The sequence below is a fragment of the Nansenia antarctica genome (genome assembly GCF_963989245.1).
Source record: "Nansenia antarctica genome assembly, chromosome: 6".
NCBI classification, from domain to species: Eukaryota; Metazoa; Chordata; class Actinopteri; order Argentiniformes; family Microstomatidae; genus Nansenia; species Nansenia antarctica.
In genome coordinates, this window is record NC_137676.1 from 70384471 (window position 1) to 70401970 (window position 17500).

Sequence of the window (17500 nt, forward strand, 5' to 3'; positions counted from 1 at the left end):
AAGAGAGACATACACAGAGAGAGACATACACACAGAGAGACATACACACAGAGAGACATACACAGAGAGAGAGACACACACAGAGAGACACACACACAGAGAGACATACACAGAGAGAGACATACACACACAGAGACACACACACACAGAGAGAGACATACTCACAGAGAGACATACAGAGAGAGACATACACAGAGACATACACAGAGAGAGACATACACAGAGAGAGACATACACAGAGAGAGACATACACAGAGAGAGACATACACAGAGAGAGAGACATACACACAGAGAGACATACACAGAGAGAGACACACACAGAGAGACACACACACAGAGAGAGACATACACAGAGAGAGACATACACACACAGAGACACACATACAGAGAGAGACATACACAGAGAGAGACATACACAGAGAGAGACATACACAGAGAGAGACACACACACACAGAGACACACACACACAGAGACATACACACAGAGAGACATACACAGAGAGAGACATACACACACAGAGACACACATACAGAGAGAGACATACACAGAGAGAGACATACACAGAGAGAGACATACACAGAGAGACACACACACACAGAGACATACACACAGAGAGACATACACAGAGAGAGACACACACACACACAGACACACACACTCCCTCTACTCCCTACTTCACCGCCTGACAGTTTGCTCTTTGCTTGCGCGCTCTTTTCCGCAGCCGCCGCCTACACCCTGTCTGAGGTCATCACCATAGGGATCGTGGCGGCGGTGCTGGTGGCGGCGGTGGTGGGCGGCGTGGTGGCCTGCGCCGTCCGCGCCCGCTCCTTCCGCTCCGCCGAGGGTCTGGAGCCGCTGCTGGGCGACGAGACGTTCCCCCGCTACTCCGAGGACGACCGCCGGACGGACAACAAGAGCCAGTCCGTCGTGTAGCCCTGACCCCTGACCCCCTGACCCTAGAGAGGGGAGGCTGGCGGAGGTGGAAGAGAAATCGGAGGGCGGACGGCGGACTCGTTGTAAACGCACAGAAAGGAAGGAGGAGGAACGGTATCGCAGTGACACGCGTGCGTTTATAACGAGCGGTTGCGGTTGCGGTTTTCGTCCTGCAGTGCGCCTACTAGGCCCTAACCTTATGTTTCATTGTCTTTTGTATTCTTTGGTTCTTCGAATAAAGTTTTACTGGTTTGAAGCCCTGTGTCTGTGTGATCATCTCCTAGGCCTAGTTCCTATCTCAATTAATAACACTTTCCCTATAGGCTATTAGATATATATCAGTGGAGGGAGGCTGGTGACTTCCAGAATTGAGGAGGCCAATTTTTTTCCACTTGCTCGCTTCACTCGCGATGGAATGTTCCCTGTTCTTCTTATCTGTCTTTGTTAAAAATTATTCATTTGTGTTTAGCGGTACTGAAGGGATTGGGACACTCTCAGGGTGGTGGATGAAGCAGCTTTTATTGCCTGCACAATGGGTCATCAAATAAACAAAACAATTGGCATGAATCTCTGGTCCGCCTGCAGCAGCTATTGTCCCTTCTGCTCAGGCTCAAAATTCTCAAAATGGCTTCATGTGATTGGACGAACAAAATGTCAATCATTCAGCCCTGGACTCAATGCATGGTGAGGCCAGGCCTCCTCTGCCCACCCATTTTCAGTGATTTGGCCAATCACATATTGCCATGAAAAAAATTGCATTACATTGACTTCTATGAGAAACCACTTTCCTAGGGGAGGCCTGGCCTCCCTCAATAGAAACGGATAGGGATTCTGGCCTGTAGGTGCTTTACAATTGCAATATTGGGTTTTAGCCATGGAAAAGATTTATGAACAAAACGGAAATAATATTAATAAATAATATTAATATAAACACATTTTAAATATGTTTTTGTTAAATAAATAAAAAATAAAAAATAGAATTATTGCTTTTTTAAATATCTCTCTCTTCTCTCAAATTATTGGGGAGGCCAGGCCTCCTCCACCTCTATGGAGGAGCCTCCACTGATATATATACACCGTATTTTATATTCACTACCAATGTTCAAAACTGTGAGAGAGAGTACCTGAGTGAGTGTGTCATGTTGGCACCATCTGGTGGTCATCCATCAGCATTACATCTACTGATAAAGACCCAAAACAAGCAGCTTGGCGAGTAGCAGCATATTTACGCCTTCCTGTGGTGGACAACGGTATCACAAGACTGATCATGCCCAAATGTGGGCTTGGATCATGAGATTGCATTGTTAAGTTCAGTCAGTGTGGTGCCAGTGAAATGCTTCAGTTACAAAAGGTCAAGCCCACCTTTTAGAGCCTTTTGGGGGTGAGAAGTGTCCCAAGGTTACAGGGAAACCTAAATACTTCATCAAGAGTGGCTGCAGAGGGAGTAAATGTAAAAAGGTTACCACGTGTACATAGAATCTTAACTGCTGTTCTCCTCTTCACTCATCAATGACATCAAAGAACACCAACGTTGAGGACTGAGTGAGAAAAATATGGAACATTTGTTTGTGTCACAATTAAAAAACACCCCCCCTCCCCTCCCTCTACTTTCTTTCTAATATACTACCACGACTACTCTTCTATCTGGATTGCACCACCGTACACATTTGCATCAATACACGATGAAAACAAAATGCAGTCAATCCTCAAGACAACCCAAACTCGGTCAGGTTTTTACTGAAAGTGAAATTTAAAAAAATGGTTTATTCATTGTATTGACTAACATGCGGCCATAAATAACTTTCAATTATGTTTCCAGCACAGATAAAACAATTCAGCTTTATTGCATAGAAAGCAGTTAGACAATCACTTATACCCAGAGTGCGAATTATATAATGACAATCGGGGGGAGGGGAGTGGGGGGGGGTCAACTTTTCCTCTAGGGCGTAAACCGCAGTACAGGGCAGGCGCATGCTTCAGTGAACTGAAGTCTTACAATCCTTACAGTATCTTGCTTTTTTAACATAAATCAAATCCAGAATATTAATACAATAATGCATACATGTAAATCTCACCCTCACCTCTACTATCCTGCTCAGTATTAAGCCTGAAGGACAACCACAGAAGATGTCAGGCTACATTATCATCTAAGTCCTAGTCCCAGAACCAGAATCGCTTTTATTTGACAAAGTACAATGCAGCATACTTTGGTCTGATTGGTGCTACAGAAATACTAAGATAAAACAAGCTGCGTAAAAGTCAGACATTGGGGACACACATGATATAACAATGTAGGTATGCAATACAAAACTATACAAGACTAACTTACTAGAATGTTTAGTAAGTAAGGTGACTAGTCATTGTAGGAAAGACCTTGGCGGGAAGGTGGGGAGGGGGGGGGGGATGAGTATAAGACAACCGTGATGGTGTCATGCTTTCTTTACTATCAGTAGTCAACACTTTATAGAAAGTTCTACAATAATTAGTTGAGAGCTAGAGTATGATTGTCATGCATCCCATCAGTTTCTGAAAGTACTGTTTGACTAAATATCTGGTATGATGGCGTGCATCTTTAAGTGCAGAGGCTCCTTTCTCACTCACCTCTTTGCTGCCAGGTCCTGTTCACTGACCTCCTCCTGACCTTCTACTGCTCAGTGTTAAGCCTGCATGACAACCATAGGAAATACAGGCTGCATTTACAAGTTTCAACTACTCTTTTTTAGCACCAAAAAAGTGCTGGATATCTCCTTTTCTTACCCAACCAGATAAAACTGCATTCCTGTGTGAAAACAAAGGGGGAGCCGATTATAATTAAGCAATATCACACAAGAGGGAGTGCTGTTATACTGAATATCAGCACACGGCTGTGATTCGGTCGTAGGTAACCGAAGATAATCACAGCTGTGCTGATATTCAGTATAACAGCACTCCCTCTTGTGTGACATTGCTGAATAATATAAAATAAAACATGTTGTCACAGTTTGCACAACATAGCTCATAAACAATATATTATTGAACCACAATCCATAGACAGTTCACCAATAATAAGCATGACACTTACTACTTTACCTTTTTTACTTTTGCAGTTAAAGTGCTATACATAAAGGTTATTATTATTATTACTAGCTGCTAACACAGACAGAGCTAGCTAGGTTACAGCTGAGCTAACATGACGCTGCTAACGTTGCTAGGTTACAGGTGAGCTAACATGATGCTGCTGACGTTGCTAGGTTACAGTTACAGTTGAGCTAACGTTGCTAGGTTACAGCTGAGCTAACATGACGCTGCTAACGTTGCTAGGTTACAGTTGAGCTAACATGACGCTGCTAACGCTAACAGGCTAGTTAGTTAGTAGTGAGTCCAAACCGACTAACACAAACATTCTTCAGTAGGCTAACTTAACTTACACGTTCAACAGTTACAAATAATCCCCAAAATATACCGACAGCAACAACATACCTTGTCCTCCGTCCAGCCAGGTGCTGGTTTAGGTTACGAGGTAGAGGATTACAAAACAAAAGTATTTACTTAATAGATTCATTTCTTTTCACCGTCAACTTTACATCGTTTCAGCCCTAGGATATGTGGCTGTCAACATAAAAGTTACGTTATGGTGCAGAAACACCATTGAAAATCTAAATGTACAATTACAAGTTAAATACAGAGACCCCCAAATATATACAATATAACTACTAAGTGTCTTTAAAGGGGTCGCTTACAAACTGAACACGTTCCTTTCCTACGTCCTCTTCTGAAGACCATTCATAATTTAACTAATTAGACAGTTATTTGTGTTAATATATCCATCTTTGCGGCGCAAAGTTTGTTACAGTTTGATAGATAACGGCCGTTACGGTGCCCCGCCTAATTAACGGTCATTTAATAGAACAGCTGTGCAGAGTTATGTGTGTATGTGGTGAGCAGGGTTGCCAGATGGGATTGACAATTTCCAGCCCAGCCAGTCACCATATTAAACTGTTCCATTCAATGATTTCAAAGTGTAAAGAGTGAGTGTTCTGTGTTTCACTTCAGTGTTATGGTAGTGCCATTCTCTCCATTGCAGTCATGTGTTGGTTGTATTCTTCCCCTTATCTAAAGCTAGTCAACTCTGTTGTCAGAATGTCATTTACCAAACTGACCCACACGTGATTTTAGTTGCCAATGCATCTGTTTTTAGTTGCCCAGCTTTTGGAGTTGTAAAATAAATAAACATTGTAAATATTTGATGCATTTTGGTGTTTCCTGTCTCACGAACACTTGTGTATGTTTTTGTAGTCCACTAAATGAGTGCAACAAAGCAGCATTTGCACACTCAAATCTGTGCAAAAAACGTTGTTTATTGCGAGCTTCCGGTCTCTTCAGGCAATCGGTGCATGTAAACAACAACAACATGTAAACAACAACATGTAAACAACAACATGTAAACAACAACAACAACAACATGTAAACAACAACATTTTGGGGAAGTTGAGTATGAAAAGTATATTAGAGTATATTAAGTATAGTAGAAATGTTGGCGAATCTAGTGTACATCCTGGCATTTCTCACGTGTGTGTGTGTGTGTGTGTGTGTGTGTCACAAACGTTTCAATTGACTCAACCACATGAAGTTGATACATTAACCCTCAGCCTGATCGGAGGGCTAGTTGTAATGCATGGAATGCTATGAGTCATGATATCAAACACGCGTACCATTCCTAATTCCATGTTGCATCACAATGAGCCAGCCCTGTGTCCTTCTGCCTCCACCCTGCTACAAACAATGACATTTATTCTTCTTTTAATCACCAGCAGTGTCATCTGTAGGTTAAGGTTGCACAGAAGTAACTGAGAATTTAGATTTATGCTGCATCTTTTTATTGTGTGTGTGTGTGTGTGTGTGTGTGCGTGTGCGCGTGCGTGTGCGTGTGCGTGTGCGTGTGTGTGTGTGCAATTTGTCACAAACAAACTGATTTGACAACCTGCAGTGAAAAAAAAGAAAGACAGGAGGAGTAACGCAGAAAAATCAAAAGTCATAGAATCGATTAGATACCACAACATTGATTTTTATAGCTTTGTTTTTCACCTCTTAAACTCTTCCTGGATAAACACTGACCCCTACTGGCCAAGAATATGCATTGCAGCAGACAACACTCCATTGAACAATCAAAGGCATGAATTCTCCCTGGTCAGAATACTACATTTCCCAGGATGACACTGTTGGAATGTCAGCGGTAGAAGAGCATCACAGCGGCCTCAGTTATCTCCCTTGATGCACTCCAGCCCACGTTGGTGCCGTAGCCGCTCCAGTCAAAGGCTGGGAAGTCACCACACTGTCGAGGGGCTCCCTCTGGGAAATGACCACCGCCACCAATACAGTACTACATACAGACACACACACACACACACACACACACACACACACACACACACACACAAGGAATGAGAGAAACACATACACAGTGGGTATGAAGGAAATAAACTTGCATGTACATTCACTGGCCTTCGCAGGTGCGCACACCACACTTTATTCACAGAATGTCTCTTAGGGTAACATGTTGACTCACGTGTTCAGTGTGACAGCCAGTAGGTTTGACTCCAGAGCAGATGGCCATGGCTGCACCTTCGGTGTTTATGGCTCTGAATGTGATGAAGCCTGCCTGGAATTCCTCTTTAATAGAAACACACCATTTGTAGTCACAACTCTCACAAACATTCAGCATGCAGCTGGGTATTAAAAGGTGTATGGTATTAAAAGGTGTATGATATTAAAAGGTGTATGATATTAAAAGGTGTATGATATTAAAAGGTGTATGATATTAAAAGGTGTATGATGAGGCTTGTGGCCACTAGGGGTCACTAAATCTACACGGTGCTCCTTTAGGTTAAATGTAGATCTTTAAGAGCCTCATACTTCTTGAATTGGGTCCGTAAAAGTTTGTGGTGGTCCACGCGTCTCCATGGTCGTACACTATGGGGACGGACGGGCCTCCGCTGTGGCACGTACCCACGTTGTACCTCACAGGGTAGCGCTGGAATACACAATGTGTCACGTCATACCCCGAGGAAATATGGCTGCATCTGTGTGTGTGTGTGTGTGTGTGTGTGTGTGTGTGTGTGTATGTGTGTGTGTGTGTGTGTGCTGTGTGAGACAGTGAGAGGGTACCGTGAAGAGTTGAAAGAGGTTTCCTCCATGTAAAGTGAGGAAGTGGCTCTCAGTGTGGTAGCGTAAGATGGAGGCCAGCTTCCACTGTTCCATTGGTGAGTTGTTTGGAACGTGCCACACCGACATGTCCTCTGCTGTGATGTCATAATACCCAGGATTCTGAGGGGGAAAACAGGAAGTGTGGATAATGGACGTGGATAAGCGTGGTAATTGCAGACCAGGTGTGCACCTGTGGAGGCTGCGGGAGGCTTTACAATGAGGCCGTCCTCCAATTTCTACCTACACGACCCTCCTATGGTGTACATGTGGTGACCAATTCCATCTGTATTTAGTTTTTATTATTGCTATTGTGTGTTTTATTGATTACTATTGTTCTATTATTGTTTGTATGCTGTGTGGATACGTTAAAGCACTTTGAGCTGCGATGTTTGCAGGAGAAGTGCTATACAAATAAAGGTTATTATTATTATTATTATTATCATCTAGGGCCTGAGGGTGTATTCAACAAAATGGTTATTATTATTTTTTAAATCATGTTTTTTTTACTTTCGTAAATTTGACTGAAGCTCATCCAAACACTCCAGCACATCAGGTGACAGTGAATTACCAACATTTAGACCAACGGCCACTCAAAACACAGAAGATGAAAGGGGGCGGCTATGGCCAGGAGGTAGAGCTGGCATCTAATGATTGCAAGGTCGGTAGATCGGTGCTTCGAACCCTGGCTGGCCACATCTTGAGGTGTCCTTTGGCAAGACACTAAACCCTCAATGAGCGGGCCGGCGCCTAGCATGGTAGCTACCCACCATTGGTGTGTGAATGGGTGAATGAGAGGCCATTGTAAAGTGCTTTGGAATAAGGCGCTATATAAGTGCAGTCCATTCCTCATTTCTGAAAGAAGGTTGACCACATAACTGAGTTAAGGCGGTGCGTATCCTAGCGTTACAACTCTCTGGTATGAGTCTCCTAGCGTTACAACTCTCTGGTATGAGTCTCCTAGTTACAACTCTCTGATATGAGTCTCCTAGCGTTACAGCTCTCTGGTATGAGTTGATGAAACGTTTAGCCATGCCCTGAGTTACTCTTTCTGCTGTGTTGTTAAGTGGAGCAGCTCTACCTTGAAGTCGTCAGAGGTGGCGCCCTCTGGTGTTCCGAAGGTGGCTCTGTTGGCCCAGTTCCCGTCCCCGTCAGGCACGTTGGGGTTGTTACCCTGCTGGCTGGACCAACGGTCACCTGTCGTGCACTTCCCATACAGGTTGTTCTCGTGCACGCTCGCCACGAGTGTCCAGCCGCCGCCATTGGTGGTCATGTCACAGAATGTCTGGTAGACCACCCCGCTGGTCGTGGTCAGGTAGTACAGCCCGTCTATGATATCTGTGGCAACATCCCAAAATTAGTGAGCCCCAATAACGACAATCTCAGCAGATTTGCGTTTAACAGATTACAGTGGTTTAACAGATTATGGTGGTTGAACAGATTACGGTGGTTGAACAGATTATGGTGGTTGCTGGGAGACCAGGGTTCCAATATTCAAGTTCTGACATTTTCAAATAAAATATTTCCTAATTAAATTGAGAGAGCAAGAGAGTCTTCTTTTGTATATATATTTTAAGAAATGTATCATTTACGTTTTCTCCTTGAGAAATGTTACCATTTGTACTTGTTTGTAAAGACATAATTACAATTGTTCTTATTATTTGTATCTTTTCTCTTCCAGCAATCAACTCCACTGGGTGGCGACAGAGGCAGTAGGTGACGTTAGAATTATAAGGTTCCATCTCCATTTTTGTCAAAATTTAGTTTTTTACATAATCTGATCCATTAAGTGTTTATTAATGCCTGTGTGGTGTTATTTTTTAAAATGTTGACATTTTTGAGTTAGTAATTCATAAAATACAAAGGTTCCATCTCACAAAACATAATGGAATGTAAAAACTTTGACACTCAATATCTCTGAACTGCCCTAAACGGAGATAGAACCTTATCATTCTGAGCCCACAAGTACAGAGTACAGAGGCATGGATCAGTGTCACAGATGGATCAGGCATCATTCCACTACAACGTGTCCCTTACCTTCAGTTTTTTCATATGTGTCCTTTATTTGCTTACAGCTCCTGCCAACAAAAGTTTGTCTCTTTCTCAGCTTCTCCAAAAGGTCAGTGTCTTTCCCTGCATTCATGACAACATGAAAATATGTAGGTCAATGTGTTTGTGTGTGTTTGTGTGTGTGTGTGTGTGTGTGTGTGTGTGTGTGTGTGTGTGTGTGTGTGTGTTTGTGTGTGTTTGTGTGTGTGTGTGTGTGTGTGTGTGTCAATGTGTTGTAAGTTTAATTATCGGCTATGAAGCCACTGAAATAATTAGATCAGTTTACATGAGTAGAGAAAGACATGTTAACAACACATATGTTACAACACGTGTCATTACAATAACTATGAAGCATATTGCTGCACATGTAACAAGCCGTAGAGGTGATCTCATACCCAGTTCAGGAGTAGTGATGTCTTGTGGTGACACGTGTTGCACCATCGCTAGCGGGACGAGGAGGAGGAGGAGGAGAGGAGCGCTGCTCGTCATGTCTGTCAGGACCAGAGGAGACAGATCCATCAGCAAATCACACCACACTGTCAGATACACACTTAACGGAGGCCTATACATACAACATGTACCTTTTGTGTTTGTTTTCATATTTTATTTATTGATGTAAGATTTGCATGCACAATGACAAATGAAAGACTAAATGAAAAGAAAAGACAGATTGTGCAGAGGAGGTTAAGAACCCTGGTAGGGCTCGCCACGGCCTTCCCTTCAAAGTAAGGGAAAAATAATACTAATAAATACAATGGGAAATGTATAAACTATTAATAATACAATGTCTACCTCCACCAGCCTCCCCTGATGTACTAGTCTCACAAGTGTAAGATCAAAAATACACCTGGAATTTCCTTTAGCGGCGTTGATGGAATACCCCCCTGGTCTCTCTTGAAAAGCAGACTTGTTCTCAACCTAACCTGGAAAAGGTCAAATAAACCTGTGGTGTTTACCTGCAGTGTTGAGGTGGTCTCTGAGAAGAACCTGTGGCGTGTCTGTGTCCAGCTGGAGGTGTGATGCCGACCCCGGGAGATGCTTCTATTTATATCCATCAGTCACACAGGCTCTGAACCACCTCTGTCCCATCCACGTGCTCTTATCTCACAACATGAGGCTAATAAAGTAGAATAAAAAGGTGGACTTCATTTTGGTCCTTCCCGTAACGTTTTGTCAACAGCGGGGTGGGGGGGAGTACTAGCAAAGTTTTTGATTGATGGGTATTATTCACTTTCAGAGCCCTCCATGGTCAGGCACCTGCCTACATCTGTGACCTACTGTGCCCTTACAGCCCCAGTAGGTCTCTCAGGTCCTCTGACCAGGGTTTGCTGGTTCAGTCTGTCCCCCGTGCCAGACTGAAGACCAAGGGTGATCGAGCATTCCAAACCATGGCCCCCAGGCTCTGGAATGCTCTGCCCTCGGATCTTAGATCAGCTGGCTCGGTCGAAGTTTTTAAAAAACAGCTAAAGACTGTTTTGTTTAGACAGGCTTTTGGATAGCCCCAATGTGCCTGTCTTTCTGTGTTGATGCTGTTGTACACCTGTTGTCTTACTTGTTTTTATTTTCATTTGTTTTGCCTGTTTTAACCTGCTGTGGCTCTCGCTCTTGTATTATGTTTTATTGTGTTTGCTTTTTCCTTGTTATGTAAATGTTTGTGACCCTTGGTCTGCGAAAGGCGCTCTATAAATAAATGTTACTTACTTACTTACTTACTTACTTACTTACCCAAAGGGAAGTTAATGTCTTCAGCGGTAGAAGAGCATCACAGCGGCCTCAGTTATCTCCCTTGATGCACTGCAGCCCGCATTGGTGCCGTAGCCCTCCCAGTCAAAGGATGTGAAGTCACCACACTGTCTAGGGGCTGCCTCTGGGAAATTACCACCGCCACCAATACAGTACATCTAGCCAGATGCAAGTGCAATACTGCAAAAGCCATAAAGATATACTGTATGTACAGATATAACACTTTAGTTAGGTCTATTCCTTTTCACTATTCCAGTGAATATAAATCTGATATATCAAAAGAGTTGCATCTCTTAGTTCTAATATTAACTAAATCGATCACCGGGCAGGGTTTATTAAAGTAATTTTTTGTGGGATTTGAACTGTTTCTTTTTTGTATTGTAGTTTTATAAAATAGCATTGCAGCCATATTATGGCAGATATCCAAAATTAACTGACAGAACAATTCTGCCCATTGAACAACTTTGCTACCATGCCAACAGTTTGCAGCAAACAAGCAGTAATTCAGGCTGGACTTTCTCTCTCGGAAAATGCACCCTTTACTAGGCTATTATGTATTTAGGCTAATGAATTACAACTTGTTGTAAGCCAAGCATGAATTGCGCAAAACAAACATTTCCAGAAAAAATTTGCACGCTCCCTCGGGCCCACAGTGGCCATCTTGCATCAGGAATAGAAAAACATACACAAGTGTTCGTGAGACAGGAAACAACAAAATACATCAAATATTTACAATATATATCCATAGCAGAACAAAAAACAATAGAGAAATGCTACAAACATGCAGACATCAGGCAGTAGGCATCATCGTAGCCAGCATAGAATATAGAATAGAATAGAATAGACTTTATTGTCATTGTACAGTTGCCTATACAATGAAATTGTAGTGGTTCTTCTGAAGGTGCAAATAACAGAAAACATATTCACATATTCACAAACATATACACATATAACATATCACAGATATTACACACTAGACAATTAAAAAGCGAAAATGCTATAAAACAAGCTAAGAGACAATGAGGTCTGTGGTGTCAAGTGCAAATAAAGACAACAATCTTAAAATAAAAAATAATAGTGTCTAAAGTAATTTATTCATACTCAGCAAAACACTCATGTCGAAATCCTCATTCAAACCTAGGGGTTGTAGACGTTCTAGGGCGTGGATCCCAAAAAGCTCTCTCTGTCAACATCACCCCCTCTCTGAAGACTAATCTGCTCTACTGTATGCCCTGGAACCTAAGGGAGGAAATGGGGTGGGAGGGGTTATTTTTTGTTCTGCTATGTATACATTGTAAATATTTGATGCATTTGGTGTTTTCTGTCTCACGAACACAGTTTTTTTCTTTTTCTGAGTGGGGCATTCCCACTCATATTTTTTATTTTATTTTATTGTGACAGAGACAGTAGAGATTTGACAGGAAGGATGGGTGAGAGAGAGAGAGAAGGGATGACATGCAGGATATGTCCGCGGCCGGAATCGAACCGGAACCCTGCGGTTACATGGTCAGCGCTTAGTCCGCTACGCCACCTAAGCGCCCCAGTTGTGTATGTTTTTGTAGTCCACTAAATTAGTGCAAAAAAAAGCAGCGTTTGCACCTTCAAATCTGTGCAAAAAACGTTGTTTATTGCGAGCTTTCGGTCTCTTCAGGCAATCGGACCAACAGCTGTATGATTATTATTATTATTATTATTATTATAAAAGCTAATATCGAAAAGGCTAAAGACTATTAAAATGAAATACTAGATACGTAGCTATGGAATGCTATGAGTCATGGTATCAAACACGGGTACCATTCCTAATTCCATGTTGCATCACAATGAGGCAGCCCTATGTCCTTCTGCCTCCACCCTGCTACAAACAATGACATGTATTCTTCTTTTAATCACCAGCAGTGTCATCTGTAGGTTAAGGTTGCACAGAAGTAACTGAGAATTTAGATTTATGATTTTTATTATTTGTGCAATTTGTCACAAACAAACTGATTTGACAACCTGCAGTGAAAAAAAAGAAAGACAGGAGGAGTAACGCAGAAAAATTCATAGAATTGATTAGATACCACAACATTGATTGTTATAGATTTGATTTTCACCTCTTAAACTCTTCCTGGATAAACACTGACCCCTACTGGCCAAGAATATGCATTGCAGCAGACAACACTCCATTGAACAATCAAAGGCTGAATTCTCCCTGGTCAGAATACTACATTTCCCAGGATGACACTATTGGAAATAAAAAAGGCTAGGTTTAGAAGAAGGTGATGGAAGAAGGTTTTTCCTTCTATCAATGGCCCCGGGCCTGAGCTAGATTACTCTTCCTGCTACGACTGGTGGATTGATGATTCACTTGCTTAGTCAAATGTATTGATTGTAAGTCGCTTTGGAATAAGGCGTCTGCTAAATACCAAACATACCAAAAAAAAGAGAGTGAAGTGTGAACTTGTGCACTTCGCCACATGGATTTACATAGGAAAAGATTGGTGTAAGAAACAAAGCTTAAACCAATCCACATGGTGTTAAATCAATGTGACACAATGATAGTTACCAGCATGTCAACACAGAAAGGGGTCTGGCCCACACACTTTCAGCTTTCCAAGCCACCATGCAAGGCGCCGCCGGCCCGCACATTAGGAGCAATTTCGGGGTTCAGTGTCTTGCCCAAGGACACCTCGACACGTGGCCAGCCGCGGATCGAACCACCGAACCGCCAACCTTGCGATCATTAGACGGCGGCTCTTTTTTTTTTTTTTTTATCTTTTATTATAAAAATATTCTTTTAAATACAATCATAGCTATACATATTCATACATGTTCATTTTATAGCCTTCATTGTATTCTAATTCAAATAAAATAAATTAAAAACCAATAGATAAAAACAAAACACACCCATACCATTTTGGTATGAGATGCATCCATCTATTATTCCGTCAGTCCTTCATAACCAAGATAACCCTTTATCATAAATCAATAACAAATGAATGCAACACAAAAAACATCTTCAAAAATCTAAATCAAACTCCAACCCTCCATCCACCACCACTCTTATAAACCCACAATCCCTAATAAACAACTTCTCAAAATCTTTTTGCCCTGTCTTGTGCATCAGTCCCACATTCTTCCTGACCAATCCCTCAAAGACTTTCCACACCGTTATCCACTTTCCCTCAAATCTTGCTAAATTCCTCCTCAAATAAATTGCATACCTAGCCTGTGATAATACATAATTTAAACACCATATATTCACTCCCCTTCTCTTTCCCTCCACCCCAAAAACCACCATCCTCCTCCACTCCTGCATCCCCACCACCTCCACCCCCCAATGCTTCTTCACTAGTCCTTTCAACCTTTCTTCGAATCCCTTCATTTCTTTACATTCAAACAGCATGTGCATTAAGTTCTCATCCTGTATCCCACACACATCACACTCCCTCGAAACTGTTCTGTCTACCTGATGCAACACCACCTTAGTATAAACCCTGTTATGCCTAAGCATAAAATCAAAATGAGTACATTCTAAACTATTATATTTTAAAAATAAATTCCTCCATATGTTCTTCACCTCCAATCCTGGGAACACCTGCCTCCACACCTTCTCTGCCGCAGGCTCCTTCACTCTGCTCTCCAACAGTGCCCAGTAGCACTCCTTCACCTTAACCGCTGAGAAGTCCCGCACTGTTTCCCCTTTCCCTAGTCTTAACTTAGGTAACTCTGTTTGCTCCTTCCCTTTTAACTCCCTATCTAACCTACTCACCCACTCCCCTGGTATACTCTGCTTTATTTTATTATACATGCTCACTATTTCTCCCCTTCTCATCTCCTCATCTGTTTCCCTAACAACTTCTATAATTGCCTGCTCTGATAGGAACCCTGGCACTACCTCATACCTAAAATCCCTTACTCTAATCAGTCCTGCCCTCCAGAAACTCCTAGATTCTAACATTTTCCCCTCTCTTCTAATTACCGGGTTCAATAAAACTGGAACATTTAGTATCTCCCCTCTCTTCTCACACTCATATCCTACCTGAGGCAAAAAACTACCCCAGGCTTTAAACACCTCTTTATAGAATTCCGGCACCCTATCATACATCCGTACTTTAAAGCACATCAACAACCCATAATCCCCACACCCCCCACATCTATGTACCCATTCCCTAAAGTATCCTTTCCATCCATGTCCTTCCTCCCCATACAAAAACCTTTTGACTGTTCTGACTCTCATTGCCCTCATCTTTACTTCCAAATCTACCAGTTTCAACCCTCCTTTATCATAATCTGCTACTAATACATCATACGCTATTTTAACCCCCTTTCCTCTCCACAAAAAATCTGACACTAACATCCTGGTTTCTTTTAGAACCCACTCTGGTACATTCAATACTCCTAATACATAAACATATTTTGACATTAACAGTGCATTAACAATTACAACTTTTCCCTTCAGTTTCATGTTCCTTTGCTTCCAATAATTCAATGTTGTTCTTATTTTATTCAAAACCCCTGTCCATGTGTAATCAACAGCCTCCCTGTCATCCTCTCCAAGATATATCCCCAACACTTTTATCATCCCCTTTACAATTTTCAAATCAAAAACACAATTGTCTGTATTCACTCCCCCTATACACAACATTTCAGACTTGTCAACATTCACTTTTGCACCAGAAGCCTTTCCATATATGTTTACACACCCCATTATTTTGTTCACACTATTTACATCCCTGACAGTACATGTCGTGTCATCTGCATATTGATGGATTATGCTAACTCCTCCCCCCGGCATATTTATTCCCTTAATTTCTTTCTCCTGCTTAATATACGCTGCCAATGGCTCCACAGATATGCTATATAGCAATGCTGACAGTGGACACCCTTGTCTTATTGATCTCCCCAAAGGGAAGGAGTCAGTCAATAATCCATCTATCTTTACTTTACTTCTTGCATTCTTATATAATAGTTCAATCCAATCCCTCATAACAGTCCCAATCCCAAAATGTTCCATTGTTTTCAATAAAAAAACATGTTCCACCCTGTCAAAAGCCTTATTTAAATCCAAAGATAACAATAAACCCCCTTCCTCCCTCATGTCCTTCACAACATCCCTTAATGTGCACATATTCTCTGCCACATCCCTCCCTGGGACTCCATAGGCCTGGGTAGGTGCAATCATGTTTTTCATTACTTTATTCAATCTATTTGCTAATACTTTTGCTATGGTTTTATAATCACAATTAAGTAATGATAATGCTCTATAATTCTGTAATTTGTTCCTGTCCCCTTTACCCTTATACAATAACGTGAGCACCCCCAAACCCATAGAGTCCGGAACAACCCTTTTATTCCCCATACACGTATACACTCTGCACAATATAGGGGCCAGGATGTCAACAAAAGCTTTATAAAATTCAGCCGTCAACCCATCCGAACCCGGACTCTTATTTGGGTTTAACCCCATGATGGCTGTCTTAACCTCCTCCACCCTTAGGTCTGCATCACACATTTTCCCTTCTTCTTCTGTCACCCTAGCTTCCACTGCTTCTAATACTTTATTCATACATTCCTCATTCACCCCCCCAGATGTATATAGGTCTGTATAAAATGACTGCACAGTATCCATTATTCCCACTAAGTCTGTTATTATTTCACCGTTATCATTCTCTAATTCCTTAATTTTCCCTTTCTCTTTCTGTCTCTTCTCTAAACCTAAAAAGAATGCTGTACTCCTTTCTCCCTCAACCACATACCTTGCCCTACTCCTTACTAAAGCACCTTCACACTTTCTCTTCTCTAGCTCCCTCAAATCTTCCCTCACTCTCAAATACTCTGCTAAATCATGCCCTGGAATATTATCAACTCTTTCCTGTTCTATTGCTAACCTTTTCTGCAAATCTCTTTCCTCCCTCACCCTCTCTTTTCCTCTCAGTTTTGCGAATGCTATTATTACAGCTTTTAATTTATCCTTCATCCCTTCCCACCACACACACACATCACTCTCATACATCTGGTCTTCCATAGCAACACTCACACACTCTCTTACTATCACCCCAAAACGTCTATCTTTCAGTAAACTTGCATTAAAGCACCATGTCCCTCCTCTTCCCCCTACGTTCCTCGCACCTAGCTGGAAAGACTGAGCATCGTGGTCGCTAAAGGCCATAAACCGATACTCAACCCTTCCAACCAGGTGCCTCACCTCCCTCTTCACTAAACATAAATCGATCCTTGATTGTCTCAAAACCCCCATCACCATTTGTCTCCTTGAAAAAACCTGTGCATCAGGGTGCCCCTCCCTCCATATATCCACCATTCCTCTTGTGCGCATCATTTCTAATAATACTGGGCGTGACGGATCATTCCTAAATTTCACCCCCCTTGTTACATCTAACCTGTCCACCACCACATTATAATCCCCAACCATAATACAATTCCCAACACATTTCTCTTTCAAAGATTCAAAAAAAACTTTCCTATATTTGTCCACATTTGGTGCATATATACAATATAGTGCATACTCTATCCCTTGATATTCGAACCCCACTCCCACCACTCTTCCCTCATTGTCATTCATTATATTCCTTACATTTTTCACTACCCCATTCT

At 42.0% G+C, this 17500-nt stretch overlaps 2 protein-coding genes across 2 annotated transcripts in view; one reads left to right on the top strand and one right to left on the bottom strand.

Annotated features, from left to right (window-relative positions):
- LOC308161373 (5,6-dihydroxyindole-2-carboxylic acid oxidase-like) overlaps positions 1 to 934 on the top strand; it is a gene marked incomplete at both ends in the record, with an annotated part of 11583 nt that extends 10649 nt beyond the window's left edge. Inside the window, one exon of the mRNA XM_080535388.1 lies at positions 723 to 934. Coding sequence (XP_080391514.1) covers positions 723 to 934 — 212 coding nt within the window. The remainder of the gene's footprint in view (positions 1 to 722) is intronic.
- Positions 935 to 6140: 5206 nt separating this feature from the next.
- Positions 6141 to 17500, bottom strand: part of LOC308160902 (intelectin-like) — a gene marked incomplete at both ends in the record, with an annotated part of 12781 nt that continues 1421 nt past the window's right edge. Inside the window, 6 exons of the mRNA XM_080534832.1 lie at positions 6141 to 6293; positions 6480 to 6583; positions 6827 to 6944; positions 7079 to 7237; positions 8196 to 8452; positions 10120 to 10171. Of these exons, the coding sequence (XP_080390958.1) occupies positions 6141 to 6293; positions 6480 to 6583; positions 6827 to 6944; positions 7079 to 7237; positions 8196 to 8452; positions 10120 to 10171 (843 nt within the window). The remainder of the gene's footprint in view (positions 6294 to 6479; positions 6584 to 6826; positions 6945 to 7078; positions 7238 to 8195; positions 8453 to 10119; positions 10172 to 17500) is intronic.